The sequence below is a fragment of the Myotis nattereri genome (genome assembly GCF_964212035.1).
Source record: "Myotis nattereri genome assembly, chromosome: 12".
Classification (NCBI taxonomy): domain Eukaryota; kingdom Metazoa; phylum Chordata; class Mammalia; order Chiroptera; family Vespertilionidae; genus Myotis; species Myotis nattereri.
This window is the reverse complement of record NC_138087.1, coordinates 44,251,084-44,272,812: the sequence shown is the minus strand read 5'-3', so window position 1 is coordinate 44,272,812 and position 21,729 is coordinate 44,251,084. Positions and strand designations below refer to the sequence as shown.

The following is a 21,729-nucleotide window of genomic DNA, read 5'->3' as shown; positions in this document are numbered from 1 at the left end:
AACACCACACAAAAATATATGCACTAGGTTAGTCAGTATGGAGTCATCTGTAACATCAAAATATTGGAAAGAAACTGTGCATTCATTGATGTCTAAATAAATTATGGCAACTCTCCCACAACACAGCTGCAAAAAACAAATAACAAAAAACACCCCAAAAACAAACAAACAAAAAAAGAAAGAGAGAAAGAGAAAACAAAAAGAATAAAGCTCTTAGTGAACTAATATGAAATGATTTCTGAGGTATATTAAGCAATAAAAAACAAAAAAGGAAAAAGGATTTGTAGTGTTCTATGAATTTTTCTATGAACCATATGTTTTACATATTCCAAAATAAAATTAAGTACATGAATAAAATTAAATATATAAAAATGGGGGAGAGAACTCTAAAATTGGACAGAACAAACAAATTAACCATCAAGCTAACTGTGTACCAAATTAATGATATAATCACAGAGAAAAAAAGTATTGCTTTAAGCAACTTTTGATTCAGGTATTCTGACTGTACCACCTCAATGAAATATATTCTAAGAACAGAAAGAGATCTTGAATTTTACATCTGTAAGTTTGTTGGTGGTAAAGATATTAGTGCAGTCATGTCAATACTGTTTGTGTGTTTGGTAGTAAATTTACTGATATTGATGAGATTCATGATTCTCCCTGTGGGAGAGAGAGGATAGAAATATGAAATAGGTGAAGAAAAGGAAGGACCTGTACTATTAGATTGGAATGGGAGATGCCACTATGAACTTCAGATATGCATCTGAGGCTTTGTCCACTGAAGAAGTGTGTAAAACCAAGGGTATCCTTAATCTTGCTTATAAATATCATCTATATATATGAAAGCCTTATATGCAAATTGTCCCCTCGGGAGTTCAACTGCTCGCTATGACATACGCTGACCACCAGGGGGTGGCACGGAACAAAGGAAGGCCCCGGATGGCAGCCAACAGCCAGGGAAGGGAGGCCCTGGCTGGCAGCCAGAAGTCCCCAATCAGCCCTGATCTCCAGGCAGGCCTAGGGACCCTACCCATGCACGAATTTTGTGCACTGGGCCTCTAGTTCCTTAATAAAAGAAATCATATACTGGAAGAAATGGCTATTTCTAGGTCTGGAGCAGAGGAAATACAAGGTGAACTTTTATTGTGCCATACAAGAGAAAGTTTTCCTACAACCAATTGGGGACTTCTCAAAAGGGCACAGGAGTCAACTTGAAAGGTCGCCTACTCATCCAACTTGAGAATTTGAGAACCGAAAAGGAATAATGTCAATAATGAGTTATTGCATTTGGAAAGAGTCCTTGAGATCATAAAGATATTTAAGAGGAAGAGGAGTGAATAAGGGATCACGGACTAGAAAAATCATCATTTTGCAACCCACTGATCTCCACTGATCTACTGATTAATTTAGGCAGGAATCACCAATAGATGCTAAAATCGTGGGAAGAAGTTGACAAGGAATAAGATATTCATAAGTCGCCGAAACCGGTTTGGCTCAGTGGATAGAGCGTCGGCCTGCGGACTGAAAGGTCCCGGGTTCGATTCCGGTCAAGGGCATGTACCTGGGTTGCGGGCACGTCCCCAGTGGGGGATGTGCAGGAGGCAGCTGATCGATGTTTCTCTCTCATCGATGTTTCTAACTCTCTATCTCTCTCCCTTCCTCTCTGTGGAAAATCAATAAAATATATTTAAAAAAAAAGATATTCATAAGTCTCAAAATATTTCTTCCCAAATTTCTTATTAATTAGAAAGATAAAATGTTCCTTTTCACTGAGACCTCTAGCAGAAACCTCAACCAAACAAGTAAATAAATGTAACATCACCCAAACAGGACCTCTAACATTCTACTTCCTGACATGAAGCACTGAAAAGGATACAATCTCACCTGGATAGTTTTTGTAACAAAAATGTTTAATTACTCCTACAGTCCTGAAAAACCATCAAACAAATCCAAAGTGTGAGCTATCCTACAAACTATCAGCCTGGACTATGGAAATCCTCAACAAAAAAGATCACTCACTCCCACCCCTAACCTCCACCCGAACCTCAGTAAAAGTAGGAAAACTCTTCTAGCTTAAAGGAGACAGTGTGATGAAATAAATAAGGCAATGGCTGATTCTGGGTTCTGGATCAAAAGGGATAGATCTATAAAAATATTTTTGTGACAACTGGGGAAATTTGAATATAGACAGTAAGTTAGATAAGATCACCAACTTTCTTCATTGTGAAAATGGTGTTTTGGTTATATAGAAAAACATTCTTAGGCGAGGCATCCTGAAATATTTAGGGGTGTATTTTTACAATGTTTGCATCTAATTTAAAAACTCAGGGGGAAAACTGTGTATGTCTGTGTGTGTAGAGTGAGAAAAAAATATTAACTTCTGGTAAAGCTAGGTGAATGAAATGCATGTGTTCCTATTATTTTTTTCAACTTGACTGTAGGATTCAAAACCAAACTTTGGGTGGAAAACATTCCAGGCACAATTTAAAAATTATCAAAGGGTTAGGTCCCAAAAGACACAGAGCTCATGCCATAATGACAGACTTCAAAATATGATTCAGGGCGAGACAGTAGGCACTGGCAGCAGCAGGAGCCAAGCGGAAGCCACACCAGTGTCCTGTGGACCACCCACTGCCCTTTGGACTCTGTGCCCTTGTGCTGAGGTGGCATGCCAGCTACTTCATTTTTTAAAAAATACGTTTTTATTGATATAAGAGAGGAAGAGAGGAGAGAGAGGTAGAAACATCAATGATGAAAGAGAATCACCGAGTGGCTGCCTCCTACACAACCCCTACTAGAGATCAAGCTGGCAACTTGGGCATGTGCCAGGCCTGACCAGGAATTGAACCTTGACTTCCTGGTTCATGGGTTGATGCTCAATCACTGAGCCACACTGACCAGGCAATAATAACATTATTTTTTAATCCTCACCCAAGGATAATTTTTCCAACAATTTCTAGAGATATTGGAAGGGGGCAGGAGAGGGAGAGGAAGAGGGGGCGGGATCGGGGGCAAGGGCCAGGGCGAGACACATTGATTGGTTGCCTCACACATGCACCCCTAATAGGGCGGGGAAACTGCAGAATGAGGTATGTGCCCTTTACTGGGAATCAAACCCACAACACTTTGGTCAGCAGGCTGATGCTCTAAGCACTGAAAAAACTGGCAAGGGCTATCTCTTCTTAACATTGTCTGGCGACGGGTTTTTGTTTTGTTTTTTATCAATGGCTGCCTTTACTCTGCCCAGGAACACACGTGATAATGATGTCCATCCATGCCCCAAGATTTCTTTTGGGGTGGCGTGACCTCCTTTCCCGAGCCTTAGATTTCTCTGAGGACTCTTGCTCACTGTTCTCTCCTTAAATCACTTTGTCCCAAAGGTATCTGACAAGGCAGATGAGATTCAGTGGCCAGAAACAAGGATAGAATAGGAAAGGAGATGAAAAGCGATGGAAAAGATGTGCCCCCAGGAATTTTTCTCAAAACACCAAAGCAAAAGCTCCTGTTTTTTACTATTGGATTTGAACTAGGAACTACTGATTGATATCTTGCAACCATGGGCAGAGAGCTTGTTTGAGAATGAAACCAACAATTTGATCAGAGCTACACTGGTTGGCAGGACGAATTAGGTTCCTGGAGACCTACTTTACTTTCTGGATCAAGGGAGGCTTGGCGGTCTGGACCTATATGAGCCAATAAATTCCCTCCCTTCTACTATTTTTTTTCCTTTCCCTGGTTTGGATTGAATTTTCTGATCTCTCATAACCCAAACAATCTCAACTGAAACAACATTTCATAAAAAAAATATTGGACAAATACATGAGGGAAACAACTACTGTTTACATTTATATGCCCCTCTCATTGATTCACAAAGCATAACAGGATAATAAAGGCTCTGAGAAGTCCTGCATTGAAGACACCTTTTTAAGTTTGTTCAAACCAGTATGTCCCAAACCACTTGACTTTGGAGATGCCTATTAAACAATGCTAAGAAATAGTGTTCCGTGGCAAACCATTTTTGGAATGACTGTGTGGAAATCATTCATTTGCCTGCAAAGAAATCCTGTCATGGGTCATCACTTAATTTCAATATCGCTTAATTCCCACATTAGGAATTTGAGGACCAGGTAATCAAACCAAAGATAACATCAAGAAACTTTGATATACATGGAGGGGCCTCACAGCACTTTTGTGCATGCCTGTACTATGCTGTTCGGTATTACAGAAACTTAGCTATTTCCCAGCTTGCCTATGACCTGGCTAATGAGCAGAGTATACAGCCTTTTCATATTGGTATCCCCAGCATGTTGAATTACGTGGGATACACAGGAGAAATTCCACAAATGTTGCTGACTGAATAAAATAATTACCAATTTACTTTTTCCTGTGGGGATCCCACTTCTTGTTGCTTTCCTTCATTTTCTCTTCTGCTACACACGGAATTAATGCTTTTATTGAGCAATCTGTGGTAACTCCTGGTTCCTAAGTCCTGGGAGGATAGAACTAATTCAATGCTCATTAGTGTGTACAACTAGTTTAAATGATTTGTTCACAGCACATTCCCTTTTACTCGCCCAGAATAAATCAGGTTTGATCATTACGGATCTCTTTAATCTTTCATTTTCTTGGACAAACCTCTACAATTAGATATGTCTCCAGTCTTGTTTTACTTCATCAGGTTGTTGAAACAGATGGTTTTGCTCCTCTCTATGTATTGCCTGTATAAGCTAGAGCAATGCATGTCTTTATCATATTTTCCATCCTTCCAACAACACTGAAGAATGTGAAATACACTAAAACATGTTGATAAACAACTATGAAGGTAGAATAGACTTAAAACCATGTAATATGCAATATAAAGGTTTTTATTTTTAAGGAACCGAGGATGATTAATCTTGGGAAGATTCTGGGGCAGCAGGAGAATCATTTAAAATGTTTCTAGCCTGGCCAGTGTGGCTCAGTGGTCAACCCATGAACCAGGAGGTCACGGTTCAATTCTGAGTCAGGGCACACACCCGAGTTGAGGGTTTGATCCCCTGTTGGGGTGGTGCAGGAGGCAATGGATCAATGATTCTCTCTCATCATTGATGTTTCTAACTCTCTCTCCCTCTCCTTTCCTCTTTGGAATCAATAAAAACATATTTTAAACAATGTTTCTAGAAAAAAAAAATATTCCAGAGTAATTTCAAACAAGTAATTTGACCATGTGACATGTGTGGGACACATTTCAAGGACAAAAAGAAGTATATACAATTTAAATTGTGTGCTGTTATCATAGTGCTGGTGGTAGCCTGTTATTCTGAGATAGTGCTACATGTACTGTGAGAGAAAGCCAATGAGGAACTCTGTTGGTGTCACTGAGAACAGGATTTTCAGCATGGGGATATATGCAGGTGTAACTGATGAGGGTAAATAAGCTGTAGAATTGATCTGAAATTGCAAATATCTGTATAAACTCATGGCCTATTATATGTCGGGGTGTGTGTGTATATATTGCATTACTTCTAACTCTGTTTACTAAAAATGCCTAAGACTTGCCCAACAGTGATGAGAATCTCAACACTCACATTGCAATTTTTAAATATCAATAATTTTTAAAAAGGCACAAGGGATTAATGGAGAAATTGTTGATTCCATGCCTGAAAAAGAGAATGCACAACCTAAGTGTAGGCCGGTTTGTCATGCCAAAGGAAAGCAATACTGGAGTCATATCAAAAGGACCCAGGACCTAATATGAATGGCTCTCACTGACCAAAGATGGGGCAATGAAAGCAGAAACAGGTTTATAACTTTAAAGAAAGCAAACATATCAGCTGTATCTAAATTGAATTTGTAATAAAAATTTCAAAAATCTCATTAGTGGCTTTTGGGGAATGCTACGAAAGGAACCGCTAGTAAATGAAAACGCTGACCATTGATCTCACCTTTCCTACAGGAACTGTACTTCATTGTACCAAATAATTGATTAGAGTCCCTCTTAATTAAAGTATCCCAGCCAATAAAGGAAGGAGTCACATAGAGATCACCATTTTGCAAACCCTAACGAATCATTAAACGATCTGCACAATGGTGGCTGCTGGTATCACAAAATGAGACAAGCAGACATTGTATCTCCTGATGGAAGTATACATACCAACTAGTAAGGAGTAGTTTCACCCTCAGGCTCTCAAAAATAAACTTGAACTTGAGTCTCATCAAACCTTTAGCTCTGACTACCTACCAATTCATTGATTATATTGGAAATAAAACATGCTAAATGACCCCACAAGAATTCAGTCAGCAAAATCTGGACCACATGAAGCTCTATATAACCTAAATTTTTCCATCAAAAATTTTTATAAGAAAAAAAATGGAGGTGATGTTTACAATGAAAGAAAAGTAAGATTAGCAATTAATCACAAGGTATGAATTTTGAATCTTGATTCAAACGAGTTACAAAGAAAAAATTATAAGACAATAGGGAATATTTGAAAATTGACTGGATATTTGGTAATATAAGGAAATTATCATTATAAATGATACTATGGTTTTATTGTGAAAAAATGGTCCTTATAGAGACAACTACTATAATATTCAAAGATTAAATGAAATAAGGGGTGTGAACTGCTTTCACGTAATCAGAGTAGAGGGGGCAGTCAATGAAAGAACACTGGCTTTGAATCAATAATTACTGAAGTTGGTGATGGGCACATGAGTGTTCATTATATATTCTCCCTACTTTTGCTTTAAATTTCCAAAATGTTTCTGGAATGTTTGCAGTGAAAGCTGGTGAAATGGGAATCAGATCCTTAACTTGGAATTCAGACCAGGGGGAGTGTGTGGAGGGACAGGGACCCAAGTTTCTGATAAAGTGTTTTTGAATGGAATTGTTCATTATGGAAAGAAAGGGCCACCTAAGTAGAGTACATTTCTGGTTACAGTAAAAATACAAGGCAGATATTGAGCATAAGCTGAGGACTTGAATTAACTTATTTTTCAGGCCTGTTCCAATTTAGTGATCTTTGAGCTCCTTTTCAGCATCTTCTGAAAAACCACCTGATTCAAAGCATTAATTACAAAAACACATACAGCATTTGCTTCCGTGTGCTTGTGTAGCGTGCTTGGATGTGAAGCAGAGGGCCTGGGATACAGAGCACAGGCAGGAAAGAAGAATGAGAAGGGGCCTATTAAACATTTCAGCAGAACCGGCATGACCTAAAGTATTATGCAGACCTGCTACACTGAACTTATTACTGCTGCGAGTCCCGCTGAGTCTCTTTTAGCTTCACTGAAAGGTAAGGGTGGCTTATCACTAGGTAACAAACCCAAACATCCAGTTTTGAAGACACTAATTTAACAAAGTTTCAGGAAACCATGCAAAGAGATCATTAGGAGGACACAGCCCTATGCTACCTGGGCATAATTTTCTTTTCCGTGCTTCAGACATGCCAATTTACAATGTCTGAGTCCCATCCCAGTAGGCTTTTTACAAGAGTCAAAATTCAACTGACCAGGAAACTAAAAGAGAAAAGGCGGACAAAAAAAGCTACATTTCTGCCAAGTAGTTTTTAAGATTATTCTGTGAATCTTGTACCAAACACTTTAATGTTCACCACCCAAACTGACTGTTGTGTGTTTTCTTAGCATCAAGGACAAAATTAGGCTTCTTATCAGGTTCTTTTAATCAAGGAAAGAATAATCAGTGAATGCAGGTTTGCTAAGTCCACCTCATCTACCATCAAGATAGCATCTCTGCATTATGAACCCAATTTTGATTCTGGCCCATGCAATAAAGTAATCAAACCCTATTTCTGGAATGTACAGTTTTATTCTGCATGTCTCATTATCATTTGGCGTCATCTGGCGTGCAGCAGCCCAGTCAGCTTGCACTATTTGCATATGGGATTATCCATCGCTGGCCTGGAATCCCAGCCACTAGCCTGAGGCAGTCTACCAAGGATTATTTTTTAATTTTAATTTTTTTTTTTTTTTACATTTGAGAAACTGGAAAAGTCACATTGAAGTGCATGTACATTCTATCTGAAGATGGTTACTACTCTCTCCTCCCCAGGCAATTTAGGCGTTTTTGTCTTTTGGATTCTTCTCATCACTGGATTGCTAAGAATCATTTCTTTTACTCCATTAATTTCCTGGCCAAGTTCACTGTCAACTAAAATTAAGGAAAAACAGCATTCCAGAGGCCTCTGTCTCAGATAATTTTAGAATTTGAATTCTCAGTGCAGGACATTTAAAGGCACCATCATCTTTTAGGCATAGTCAAATTCAGTTCTGTGAATTTGGAAAATGATGAAGCCTAAATGACCGACTCTCTCCCCACTTCATATCAACCTTTATTGAGTACTTACTAAAAGCCCTACTTATTGGTAGAGAAATCAATTAAAATAAGCCCAACATGTGCCTTGATCACTAGAACTCACCCCAATACTGGGTGAAATGAGGAATTCAGAGAAACTGTTTGATAAAAAGAACTTGAATCAACATGTTAAGACGACAAGCACAGAATAAGTGAGCTCAAGGGTCAATGCCATCTGCTCTCCAACAAGAAAATGAGTTACTAATTAGAGAAAAATCATGACTGAAGTCTTGATAAAAACAACTTTGTTTCTGTTAACAGACTCTTCATCATGTTAGAGTCAGGCCCAAAGGGCCAGACTACCCACATATTTTTACTCTTTGAAAGCGAAGCTGAGGAGATAAATTACCAGTACGGAATAAGTTATGCCATGCTCAAGGAAATTCATGAAGGTTGTAATAATTTGCACCGGGCAAGAATGAATATTATCTGAAGTCATTTTTCCAAGTGGATCATTAATTACTGGCCTCTTCTAGAAGCACTCTGACTAGTTAATTACAGGTTAACTTATTCCTAATATACTGACTTCCATCACGACCATCACGTGGGACAATGAAATCATTATAATCATCTTGAGTAAATCAGCAAGTTCCAATTAGGGTTCTGCTATGGCACCCTCAGTGCCTTCAACTGATTGGGCAAACTGACTTACATTAACCAAACTTCTGCCCATTACATGCTCCACTTACTTGTCATTAAAGAAGGTGCCATTTACTATTTTATCTTTGGTGTGAGGAACATTATAAACACTGGAAAAAAAAGAAATCTCTGCTAAATAAGAATGCATGCATGTATTCATGCATGAATAAATATCTACCTCATAGGAGCTTTGAGTTAGTTGGGATTTTCTAGGCTGCAAAACAAATATGGACACCATACCTAGGATTCAAGTTTGCTTTTTCTTAGAATGATCACTATGAATATTTTTCTTGGTGCTAATTTATTCATTCAGTGAACACAACGTTTTAATAAAGAAGGAGCTATTATTCCAACTCAGCCAAGCATGTGTTTGGCCCCCTTGGCTGGCATCTGGAAACTTGAATATGGGGAGGGTTTCTCACCATCCCCTCATAAGAATGTCTCACTGTGCTTAGACCCTGAGCACTGAGTCCCCCCTGATGAGCTTCCCTGAGATAACATTTCACACATGTTGTCACAAGTCATTACTGGCAGAACTAAGTGCTTTCTGTGTGACTCCACTGAGAGAGGTCTCTTGGAAACTGAAGCCTGATTTCCTCTGGACTTCGTGCCTGTGGCTTTTCTTTTTGCTGATTTGTGTTATATCCTTTTCATTGAAATAAATCATAGCCATGCCTAGGACTATGTGCCGAATCATGTTGAGTCCTCCTAATGAATCGGCAAATCTTGGAGTAGTCTTAAGGACCCCCAACACAGGCAACAGAGTGAGTTTAAAGTAGTAAGGAAATGAGAGTGTGGTATAATGCAGTCGGGAGCTCATGGGTGAGGCGAGGGGGTTAAGCCGGAAGTCACGATAGGGGCCCATCGGTGGCATGTGCTCTTCTAGATTCACTATCCAGTGGAATTCATTTGCCATGTGGAACTAGAAGCAATTCGAGCAGGAATAAATTTAAGAAGACAGCTAATCCAGAATCCTCATTTTTTCAGATGAGCTAAGGTTGAGAGCTAAAATAACTTTCTATAAGACGCAGGGCTAGTTCAAAGCAAATACTAGCACGTCAGAACCACATCTCAACCCCCAGTAGTCCTTAACAGTAAATCATTTGCCACCTGGCTGGAGTCAGTCCTCTCTCAGAAGGCCTCCTGCTTGCACCTAAGATGTGCCACATGGTTGCAGATTCACACCATGTTGCATTTTCAATTAAAACAGCTAAATGGGGTGTTTTAAAAGGATGATTTCCAAGCTGCCAGGACAATAACGCCACAAACTCCACCAGATTTTATTAGTCAAATGACAGCATAAATCATTGGGTAAATGTGTGCCAACTGGAGAAACAGCAATACCTCAAACTCTTCAAGTACTGAACGCCATCCAGTTGGCCGAGAAAAAACCATGTGGCTTGAAATCATTTTTTGCAATTACTATACTAGCTAGTTCATAGTTTTTGGCATATATGCCCCACATGCATAGTCGCACGCAGCTAATTTTCACTCTGCTGATGGACAAATGTTTTGGGGTTTTTTTTTTGTGTGTGTGTTTTTTTATTCTTTTCCTCAGAAAAACCACCCAGAGAGTTTTCATGAAATCTGAGGAAGTGCATCAATAAGTGAGCCCATTTGTTACACCCTGGCTTTAGATAATGCATATTAAATAGGCCACCCAATATTCATCACACACAAAAATCTACTGTGCTAACTAAGATGATGACTTAAGAATATCAATCACACTAACTACTAGAGTCTGAAAGTCAAACAGCAAGATTTCCGGAGTCCTTTTTGCTTTTCTCTCTTGAATTGAGCTTGCCTTTCAGAAAGCAGGAAACAAAAAATAAGTTATTTACTATGAACTTCTCAAAAATCATTAGTTCTTAATAGTTAGACAAGAAATACCATACAATGCTACATCAGTTTCTTTAAGCAATGAATATTAACATGACCAAAGGAACAAAAGAGCTTTACTATTAAATTTGTTTTTCCCCCCCACATCCACGTTGCTTTTCCAGGTCGTCTTCTTGGCACCTTATCAATAAATAGCCCAAGTGTTGAATTCCACCTACAAATGTATGTTATGATGATTTCAAAAAATGTTCATCTATTCTACATTGACTATCCTCTCCCTCCAAGAGAAGCATCCTGCCAAGAAGGGAACTCCCACAATGCATTTCAAATCCAGCATCTGTGCTAACTCTGTAGGGGATGAGGGGATACTATTAGGAGAAGGCTCACAGGCAGCTTCAACGGTATAGAGAGATAATGGTCTGTTCCCTTGCATGGGGGTGGATGGACAGGCATTTGTGGTATTCTTCCAACTTCATATATGTTGGAAATATTTTAGAATAATTTTCAAAATATTTAACCTCCTAAATTTGCTTGTTCGGCATGCCTGGACCCTCTAGGAGGCGTTGTACTTAACCTTGCTGGCTCTGGAGTCAAACTGAATTTTCTCTAGGAGGGTCAAAATGGTCCACTGAAACCATCTCTATTACACCGAGTTCCCAAAGACTTGGCCGAATCTTCACAACTTTTCCTATCAGATATGCTTGGTCTGTGGAGCATCTTGAAAGAATACAGAAGCCAAAGGTTATTTTCAATCTGCGCGAAGTGATAACATCTTCTCATATTAAAGCAGCCAGCTTCCCAGATAGAAAATTTTGTAAGTAAAAGGTATAAGATAAATAAAAACAAGATAAATTGACCAAGTGTGCTTTAAAATGTCCCATAAATTTAAAAGCCCTTCTTCCCTCAGCTGATAATGGGAAGAGGGAAGCCAGCTGTGTTCACAGGGACCTCATGTTTAATGTATGGTAGTGCAGTGAAGTCTCAAATGGGACCCTAGGTGCTAGCATCAGCCATCAATTGGAAACTTCTTAAAAATGCAAATTCCCAGGTCTCTGCTGAGAGGACGAAAAAGGGGTGGGCAGTACTCCTTCCAAATGATTGTCATGCCTGCTAGTTTTGAGAAGCAGATGGAAGTCTAGCCTTTGAGGTCAGAGTGATTAGGTTCACATACTAGGATCTGCCCCTGCTAAATGCTGTGACTTTGACCAAGTTAGTTAACTGTGTGTATGCTTTAATTTCCTCAACTGTAAAATGAAGACGACTGTTCCTAACTCATTATGATAATACATGTAAAAGTTTGGCAAAATGCTTGACCCATACTAAGCACTCATTAAATGTGAGTGTCATTTTCTCAACTATGAAGATGATCAAAGACTTGCTTTTATTCCACTTTACTCATCTACTTATTCGATGAGCATATATTGAGCATTGACCACATGACAGACTGGGGCACCCAATTACACAGGATTCGTGGCTGTATCAGAATTACCCAGCGGGTTCTGAAGAAACCCCACTGCCTGAGCCCTACTCTTTAGCAAATCAAAGAATCTCAAAGAATCTCAAGAATCTCAAGGATATGTTATAAAAGCCACTCAGGATATTTTAACAGGAGAAGCAAACCTGCAAGCAAAAATTACAGCCCAAAGTCAAAGGAGTGGGGGCTAGTTTTATACACATGATCTCAAAAAACTTTTAAGGGGTTTGTTTGCCCAGCAAACTTTCATTGGCCTCATATACTCCTCTCCTGCTTTACTGATCTCCTTAAGAAGCATAAATCATGCTTCCCTGACTCTTCAGTGTTGGCTACCATGCTGGACCATGAGTTTGACGATGCAACGAGAAGTGAGTTCTGTTATTGGGCCCTCCCAACACCTGGAGCCTGAACACCAACTTTGAGGGCGGAGTAGTCCAGCATAGCCGTCACCTCCATAACCAACTCTCGTAAAAGCACATTTCCCTAAATCTATTACCCAGGCCTGAAGGCTAGACATAATGGTTTCACACGCCAGTCTCCAAGGGGAGGAGCGAGGGGCAAAGCTTTTATAGTAATTGAAAGAGACACTCAGGCCCACTTCATGCCATTCATTAATCTCCATTCTCCTGTGATAAATACAGAATGACAGGCCAGGACCAGGCTAAGGAGCTCAAGGGAGGACCCTTGAAGACTCCTGGAGTGGCCCTCAAAACCTCTGCAGCAGGGCCCCGGGCTCAGAGAAAGGTAGGAGGAGTAGCTCAGCACCTTGCCCCCTTAGGTCTCCAGGGAGCTCTGAAGAATGCCCACTGGATATACGACCCCACACTGCTTTGCCTCATAGCAATTTAAAGAACAGATAAAAAGGAAATAGCATGTATTGTAATGAGGAAGTCAGAGAATAATAATAAAAGCAATGATGATTTATGGAGGGTTTTCTAGTGCCAGGCGCTGTGCTAATGTCTTCTCATGTAGTATTTTATGTAATTGTGGCAACCAGCTTCCTAAGACCCCTGCCTCCTAGTATACACACCCTTGGTGCAGTCCCCCTCAATCACTGAATCAGAGTTAGTACATGTGACCAATATAAATTCCAGAAGGAACTGTCTGTGACCTCTGAGATTAGATCACTCAAGGCATCATCACTTTCAACACAGCCTCTTCAATCACTTGCTCTCGGGGAGCCAGGGCGACGTCAAGTGGACACTCAAGCAGCCCTTTGGTGACGGCCACGTGGAGACCAGGCCACCTTGGAAGTGACCCCCCGCTCCAATCAAGCTTTGAAGCTTCCAGCTGAAGCCCCAAACATCAGCGAACACAGAAGCCATCACCCCGGGGCCCTGTCTGAAAGGCTGGCCCACAGAGCCCGTGCGATAACTGTCCTGAAATCTAAGTTCTGTGATTTGTTATGCAGCAATAGCGAACTCACACCTAAGCGCTCAATACTCTCATAGTTGACAAGGGTTGAAGTGACTCAGTCATGGGCACAGGCAGTGAAGCGATGGGGAATGGACTCCAGGCATACAGATTTGAAGTTCTGGCTCCTTTTCCATCAGACTGCTGACAGATAAACATGAGGTATGTAACCTACTTCCCAGCCCTTTTATTAACCCCTCGAGTGCCGGGAGCGCTATTGCGCTCCTCCTGCAGTGTCTATTAGATGCTAGTAGTTCACTCTTTATGTGGGGAAAAAAATGTAAAAACCTTAACTCAAAATGCCTTGGCAATTTTAGCATAGTTCCTAGGATATTGGTTGGCACTCAAAGGGTTAAGAGAAAAGTAGCCATGTAATAGAAGCCTCATAAACAGTTTGCGTGTCCCCAATATGCTCAGTTCACCCTCCATGGCAGACACCATCCTGCCTGGTATTTCAGCCATTTCTCTATGGGTAAAAGCTCCTGGAAGGTTGGAGTCCTGTCTTCCTTACAACAGCCTTGTACACAGTAGAAGGGTGTGGCTAGGATGTCACGTTAGTCCTGTGGACTCCCACCAACCTGCCTGCTTCGGCAGTTCTGCTCTACCATTTCCAGGCCAGGTGATTTTAAGCAAATTACCTAAATGCTGTGAGCCCCTGGTTCCCCACTCTTATAACAGGGCCAATATGAACACACACTTGTGCTTGCTTGCACTGCATTAAAAAAAAAGACTCTCATAAAGTGTTTAGCACACTGACGGGCTCACAGTAAGTGCTCAATGAATGTTACCTATTTGCATTATTTTCCAAATGTGTTGAAAAATGTCCAACATTTTAAATGCCCAACAAAAGCTCTTCCCTGACCTATCCTCCTATTGAAAGAGAACTTCTACAGATACAGCAGTATTTCCCGGGTGTGAAGCGATTTCGCTCTGCAGGCACTGACACCTCTGGAGACGCCTTGGCCATGGATCCTACGAGAGCCCAGCCTGCCCTGCCTCCGGAAAGCTGCCCTCACTCCCCCATCCAGGGACATGTGCAGACAGCAATTTGGCTCTTCCTTCCCGGAGGAAAAGAAAGGCAAGTAGGGTGTCCCTCCCCCTGGCCCAATAAACAGGGGAGGAGAGGCACTGTGCTTCCTCCTCTCTCTTAATCCCATTACATTCTTATCATTTTGTCAGTGCAGACCAAGCTCCTTAGCTCCTGCCAATACTCACTGTAAGGCTTTCCCCTGTGGTTCATTCTTCCTTAGTCTTGGAGCTAATAGGCTGTCAAGTGTCTCACTGTCCCCTCTGGTGATTTCTACTTAAATGCTGTTTAGAGTCCCGCCTCCCTTTGAACTTAGCTTCATGGTTCCTATTCTTTTTTCTCTCTTTACATATAAAAAAGTTTTCTGTGTAAAATTCTGTTTAGGGTCTAAAATATGCCCACAACCTTTTACTTCTGGGTAAGACTAAAGGAAGGGAAATACCAACCACATTCACCCGTATCCAAATAAACACAAATTCCTAGCACTGCAAGGTGCTAGGTTCAGTTTTGGGTTTTTTTTGGGGGGGGGGGCCGGGGGGGCGCAGGGGGAGTAGGGGAGGTAGAGGGTGTATAAGTGACTTCTCCACTGTAACAGAGGAGATTAAAGTATTAATAACTAGGAAACCAAGGGCTACGTGAAGGATGCCACTAAGCAGGAACAGAGGGCCCAGGAGAGCAGAGGAAGAAAAAAAAAATGACACATGAGGACTCAGAAGAGTTAGAGCAGTCAGCCTGCGGTGGGGGCTCTGAAGGATGGGAGAATCCTGACCTGAGGTGAGGAAGGATGAAGAGCACTCCAGGTGGAAGAGATGAAAGGCAAGGAGGCAGAAAAGCAGGAGGCAGTTTGCAAAGTGCTACAGATTTATGGAGAAATGGGGACAGAGATTACAAAAAATAAAGTTGATTAGGGGAACATACACTACCCCAAATTAGCAATAACGATCTTTAAAGGGGAGGAAATTTAAAGGTCTTTTGCAGATTATGAGGCAATTTGGTGACATATGAATTTCATAATTAAGAATAAGTAACATTCTAATCAATTTCTCAGGGATCCTGAACTTAATCTCTTAGGGAAGAATATTTTCAAAGGAGGCAATGTCAAGTGAATGGGTAGATCACTCTCCTCAATATGTTAAGTTTCCCTTACTCACAGAACTAGCTATAAGTCAACTACTTTTCAACTAGTTTTTTTCCTGGTCTAGTTTTAAAAACTATTACCTACAATGAGAAGGCACATATTAGACAACGTAAGTCAGGAATCTGTTATTTATCAGCAGTCATTTCAATGATTTCCAAGTATCCTCTAAAGAGACTGGTTTAAAGGTAGAATCAATGCATATCAGAAGTAAACACGATATTGACAGGTCTTAAGGATGTCCGTACCTTAGTATATTTGTCTATTCTCTAGCCCAATCTTGGAAAGCTAGCAAAGTAAGCTCTCAAACAGAAATTCTGTGAATCAGAACTCACTTCCCTTTCTTCTTACAACCAAAAGGCCAAGCTCAAAAAAGATCCAGAAACCATCACAGGCCATCAATCTCAAATGGTGACTTCTTGAAACAGGACAAAGACCCTGCACAGTGTTTCTCTGTCCTCCCAGTCCCAGTGGAGGCTCCCTGCACAACACGAAACTGGAGGACACAGGCGCAGGCCAGGCGAGCTTACCATATACCACATGCTTGGCCACTTGGGATCATTGAAGTAAGTAGACTGGGCATGACTGAAGTCATAATCCCTCTTGGTCCGTTTTTTCACCACTTGCTGTTGGATCCACTCCACCTGCCAAGAAGAAGAACATCTGGTGAGTGGCCGGTTCCATCGGGTTAGCACAACATAAATGAAGGTCGGAAGCATGTACCCTCTTGAGTCAATTCTGTTTAAGTTATAGGCTTCATTCTGGCAACTAAGATCTCTGAGTTCAGGGACTCAGAGATGCTCTAAGCATCTAGTTCTACTTTATTATATGCAGGTTAGGCTTTTTTTTTTGCCTTTTGTGACAGATCATTCATATCTCTCAATAATATGCTAACCTTTTCGTCTTTTCAGAAAGCAGCTCCATTCACAATTTATTGCGAATTGATAGTGCCAGTTTTTTCATCCTTACCTTATCTAAAGGTCAGCAAACTTTTTCTATAAAGGTCCAGATAATAAATATTTTAGGCTTTGCAGGTCATGTGATCTCTATTGCAACTATTCATTCTGATATTGTAGCGCCATAAGCAATATATGAATGTTTGGGAGTGACTGTGTTCTCAATAAAACTTTATATACCAACCCAGGTGGCAGGCCGGATCAGGCCCACAGGCCACAGTTTCTGATCCCTCCCTTATGCTATCATCAAATTGTTTAAAAGTTCTGGAATTAGCCATCAAATGTAAAACTCATCCTGAGATCAAATGCTCTAGGACAGTGATGGCAAACCTTTTGAGCTCGGCGTGTTAGCATTTTGAAAAACCCTAACTTAACTCTGGTGCCGTGTCACATATAGAAATTTTTTGATATTTGCAACCATAGTAAAACAAAGACTTATATTTTTTATATTTATTTTATATATTTAAATGCCATTTAACAAAGAAAAATCAACCAAAAAAATGAGTTCGCGTGTCACCTCTGACACGCATGTCACAGGTTCGCCATCACTGCTCTAGGACCACAAATTTTCAAAAAATGTCTTTCTACAACGTAGTGTGGTGGAAAAGCACTATTTTGGAGAATCGGAAAACTAAAGCCCTAGACCTGTCTCTGGCAAAACACTGGAGAAGTCACTCAATTTTCGGAGCCATAGGCTCCTTTCCGGCTCTGAAATTCAATTCAAACCCACCAGATTTCAGAAAGTCTTAATATTTAGCTGCAACCTTTGCTTAAACAAAGCACTTGGAACTTTGAGTTTAATACAGGATTATAATCTAAATGGTAGAGGTATGAAGAAAGGTATTTTTTAAAATAGGTAATCATTATATCAACATAAAAATAAGCATGTTCCATTTTGAATGGAGCACCCCAAATGCAGTATCAGCCCTGGTGGCATCCTACCGTTTGTTCCTAAATTTTCTTTTCATTTCTTCTGGCCATCGCTAATTTAATCACAATACTCTAAAACATTCTGTTCCATTTATTCCTACTCTTCACAAAGAAATTACAAATTGGGGGCCGGGGGCGCTTTGTAGTCCACTGCTGTGATTCCATACCCACGCAATCAGTAATGATTTCAAAACCTCTCTTGCCTACTTGATTAAAGTTTATTGAAGGAGAAGGGATACTAAAATACTGACAATAAACTCAACATGCATAGCTGTAAATAACATAGCAAAGGCCAAAAGCCAAACTAATAAATTTCTATGATTTTCATATTGGGAAATATATTCAACAGGAATATTGGTATGCAAGATGAATTTAAATAGTGAATTCCTAACATCACTAATAAAGTGAACAGAATCACATGACCTCCTAAATAAATATCCAATCTCTTTATGATTAGGATCACAGCTAAACATCACATATTTGCCTATTCTGATGGGTAATTTAAGCAAAATTAGTTCAGGGAAAAAGTGAATAAGTAAAAACTAATATCTGAAAAATAAAAGTTTTTCTGATCATGTTTTAATTAATCTAGGCCAAGTGACTCTCTAGCACCTAATCATTCTATACCCCTTTCCCCCACATACACAGGCACATATGCATACTGGATAAGAGGTATTACATGTTATTTCTTCAAACTGTTGGGCAATAGCTGTCAGTGAAGCCAATAGGCATCCTGTTTCTTTCTTTAATTGAAGAGACTGCTTTTTAGAAATTACATCAAAATTAATGTGCCATTAAAATGTGTATAAATTTATTTTCAATGAAGAGAATAATTTTTAAGTTTGTGTTTCTAAAAACATAGGAAACAAATCAATTTCCTTCTCAATCAAAGTGGAACAGCAAGCATGGGCATGTATATACTTTTCTATTTCCAGGAAACATTTTAATCTCTTGATTTCAATCTTTCTCTGGTATGAGTTTCATTCACTCATGTATTCATTAAAAAAAAAAAAAAAAAAGCATTAAATGCCAATTCCATACCAGACACTGAGCTGGGAATACGAAGATGCGTAAGAATAGTCTTTGCCTTTGAAGGACTTAACATTTTACCAAGGACTATTTAGCAAGTACCCCACCACTCCCCACTTCACAAAAAGGAAATTATCACCATGACTGACATCTGGTGCAGGCCTCCTTACTGTATGAATTAGAGCATTTATGACAATGTTGAGCAAATTACATTTGCAATCCTTAGGTTATTGTAAGTCTTATCCCAAAAAGAATGAAGCATTTCATATTTGCACACTTGGTAAAAGAAGGCTGCGGATCTGTGCAGACAGAACTCTTTTGAAACTAATCTATATTGGCAGCGGCCTTTTCTAACAGAACCTCCATAATTTCCGAACTGCCAACATATATGCGTTCATAAACCAGAAAGGCTCAAATCTCCCCCAGTGCGGACTCAATAAAGATATGACTAGAGATAAGGACAAGTCAATACTGAGGTGGGGGTGGATAATTTTTTTCCACAATGAAGCTTCTACTATACACTTCACCCTCTACCACCCTCACCCGACCCCGCCACCTACACACAGACAAATGGTATAAGTATGTGAGAAAACCAAGAGAAAGTCATTTTCCTAGATGAACTATACGTACGAAAATAGAACAAAATATCTTACCAAACAGCATCCCTTCTGTAATTTTAACAAACAAAAATGCTTATTTACAGGGCTTGGTGGCTAGAAGGTGGTATAGTGACTTGGCATCTAGATTTGACTCTGTCTGATCACAGGGCTGCGATGCTCAAGAAAAGTACAGTGGGGATTATTTTAGAATCAGATACCATGTATTTTGCCTTGGTGCTTTAGGAGTATGCAGATATAGCCCTACAATTTTTGGAAAGCGGGAACAGCACCTCTTGGATCGGAAGATTTCTATGTCTGGAAAGACCATATTTATATTTCTAAACTAGTATCCATATGTCTGTCCTTGAGCCCTTTCAGAAAAAGCTCAGGAGTAATGCATTGTACAGATTTCATTTCTTTCCAAGAAGCCCAATGCAAAGAAAAGACACTTAGAAATTCATTTTCATAAAACTATGGTCAGCCCAGGAGAATAAAAAAACGGTGTGCTTTCCCTCACTGGTTTAACTTCTATGAGTGCTATTTTCTATATAGTATAAAAACCACAGGAGCTTGAAATCTTCAGTCTATCCTCTCTTAATTTCAGCAGACGTGCACTACATGGTTTTAAGGACATTCCCTCCCTCTACCCACAGAGCTCTCCCTCCTCCCTACACAGTCCAAGTGAACATCGGGCATTCTCCTCTTCAGAATCTTTGCTAAAGATGTTCTCTTTCATCAGATTTCACTTGTCAAGAAAAACACATTTGTTGATAATTATGAGATCTACCCCCACAATCTCAGCTGAACTCGTAATTCATTATTTGGAGATTTGCCAGCTTTCTGATGCTATATACCTGGGGAAGGCAACTTGTCAGCAATAGGGAAAATGCAATCATGTGAATATACATGATATCTTTCTCATGATATCGTATGAAAGATAAAGACTGCATGGTATCACATGTGGAAACTTAAAAAAAGTCAAACTCAAATTTTCCAAATAGAGAATGGAAAAGTGGTAGCCAGGGGCTGGGGGAGAAGGGGACACAGGGAGAGGCTGGTAAAAGGGTACAAACTTCCAGCAGTAAGATGAGTAAGTTCTGAGGATCTAATGTGTAACATGGTGACTACAATTGATAACACTGTATTATATAATGGAAGTTGGCCAGGAGTAAAACAAATATGTTCTCACCCTAGCTGGTTTCGCCCAGTGTTAGAGCGTCGGCCCACAGACTGAAGGGTCAAGGGTTCGATTCCAGTTAAGGGCAAGTACCTTGGCTGTATGCTCAATTCCAGGCTCCTGTTGGGGGGCGTGCAGAAAGCAACCAATAGATGCACCTCTCTCACATTGATGTTTCTCTCTGTCTCTCCCCCTTCCTTCCACTCTCTAAAAATCAATGGAAAAAATATCCTCAGGTGAGGATTAACGAACCAACAAAAAAAAATGTGTTCTAACATGCACACACAAGATAAATATGTGAGGTGATGAATATGCTAATTAAGTAGATGGGGGAATTTTTTCATGAGTGTATGTGTGTATATATCAAATTACCATGATGTATACTTTAAATTTAGTCTTACAACTTTATATGTCAATTATGCCTCAGCAAAGCTGAAATTTAAAAAAATATATGGTGTCACTTGGAAAATGTGTCCCATAGTGAGGAGGAATAAGCCTTTTAGATATTAAAATATATCAAAGCTAATGATTAAAATATATTCTGGTAGTGAATATCTACAGATACACCAATGGAATGGGATAGGAAGACAAAAAAACTGACCCAAAATATATATAAGAACATAGTATACGAGAAGGGTGCCGACCTAAATCAGTTGACTACTATCATATAATCCAATGATGTCAAATGTGACTAAATGCCTAGATTGCGTATTTTTTAAAAAAAGCAATAATGAGAAAGACACTGTATAAAAATGTCACAGATGGTTCTATATCATATTCTAACATAATTATTGAGAAAAAATGGATAAATAACAAAAAGTGGGTGGACTTCGGGGAACTTGGTTGAAAACCTTGGATTTGCTACCAGGCAACTGTGTGAGCCTATAAGCTTTGTGGTCCTCTTTTAGCTGTGAAATGAGAGAAGACAGACTAAACATGCTCTCTCGTCTCTTTGATCCAGCTTTGAACATTTATCCACATAGTCTCTTCTCTGATTTGATCAGGAATAAAAAGTTCGTGTGCAATGCAATAGAGGTGGGGTAGGCGCTCCAGTTGATAAATGATCTTCAGTCATTCTGTGAAGAAGCAAGATTAATATTTGGAAAGGAAGGTAGTAAATTATATTACTCCTTTTGTGATTTGAATGAGGCTATTGCC

General features: G+C 39.8%; 1 protein-coding gene across 4 annotated transcripts in view; it reads right to left on the bottom strand.

The window, feature by feature from the left end:
* Window positions 1-21,729, bottom strand: part of PCSK5 (proprotein convertase subtilisin/kexin type 5) — a gene marked incomplete at its 3' end in the record, with an annotated part of 420,910 nt that overhangs the window by 326,951 nt on the left and 72,230 nt on the right. For all 4 annotated transcript variants that reach the window (XM_081103066.1, XM_081103067.1, XM_081103068.1 and 1 more), the window contains exon 3: window positions 16,411-16,524. In XM_081103066.1, the coding sequence (XP_080959192.1) occupies window positions 16,411-16,524 (114 nt within the window). The remainder of the gene's footprint in view (window positions 1-16,410; window positions 16,525-21,729) is intronic.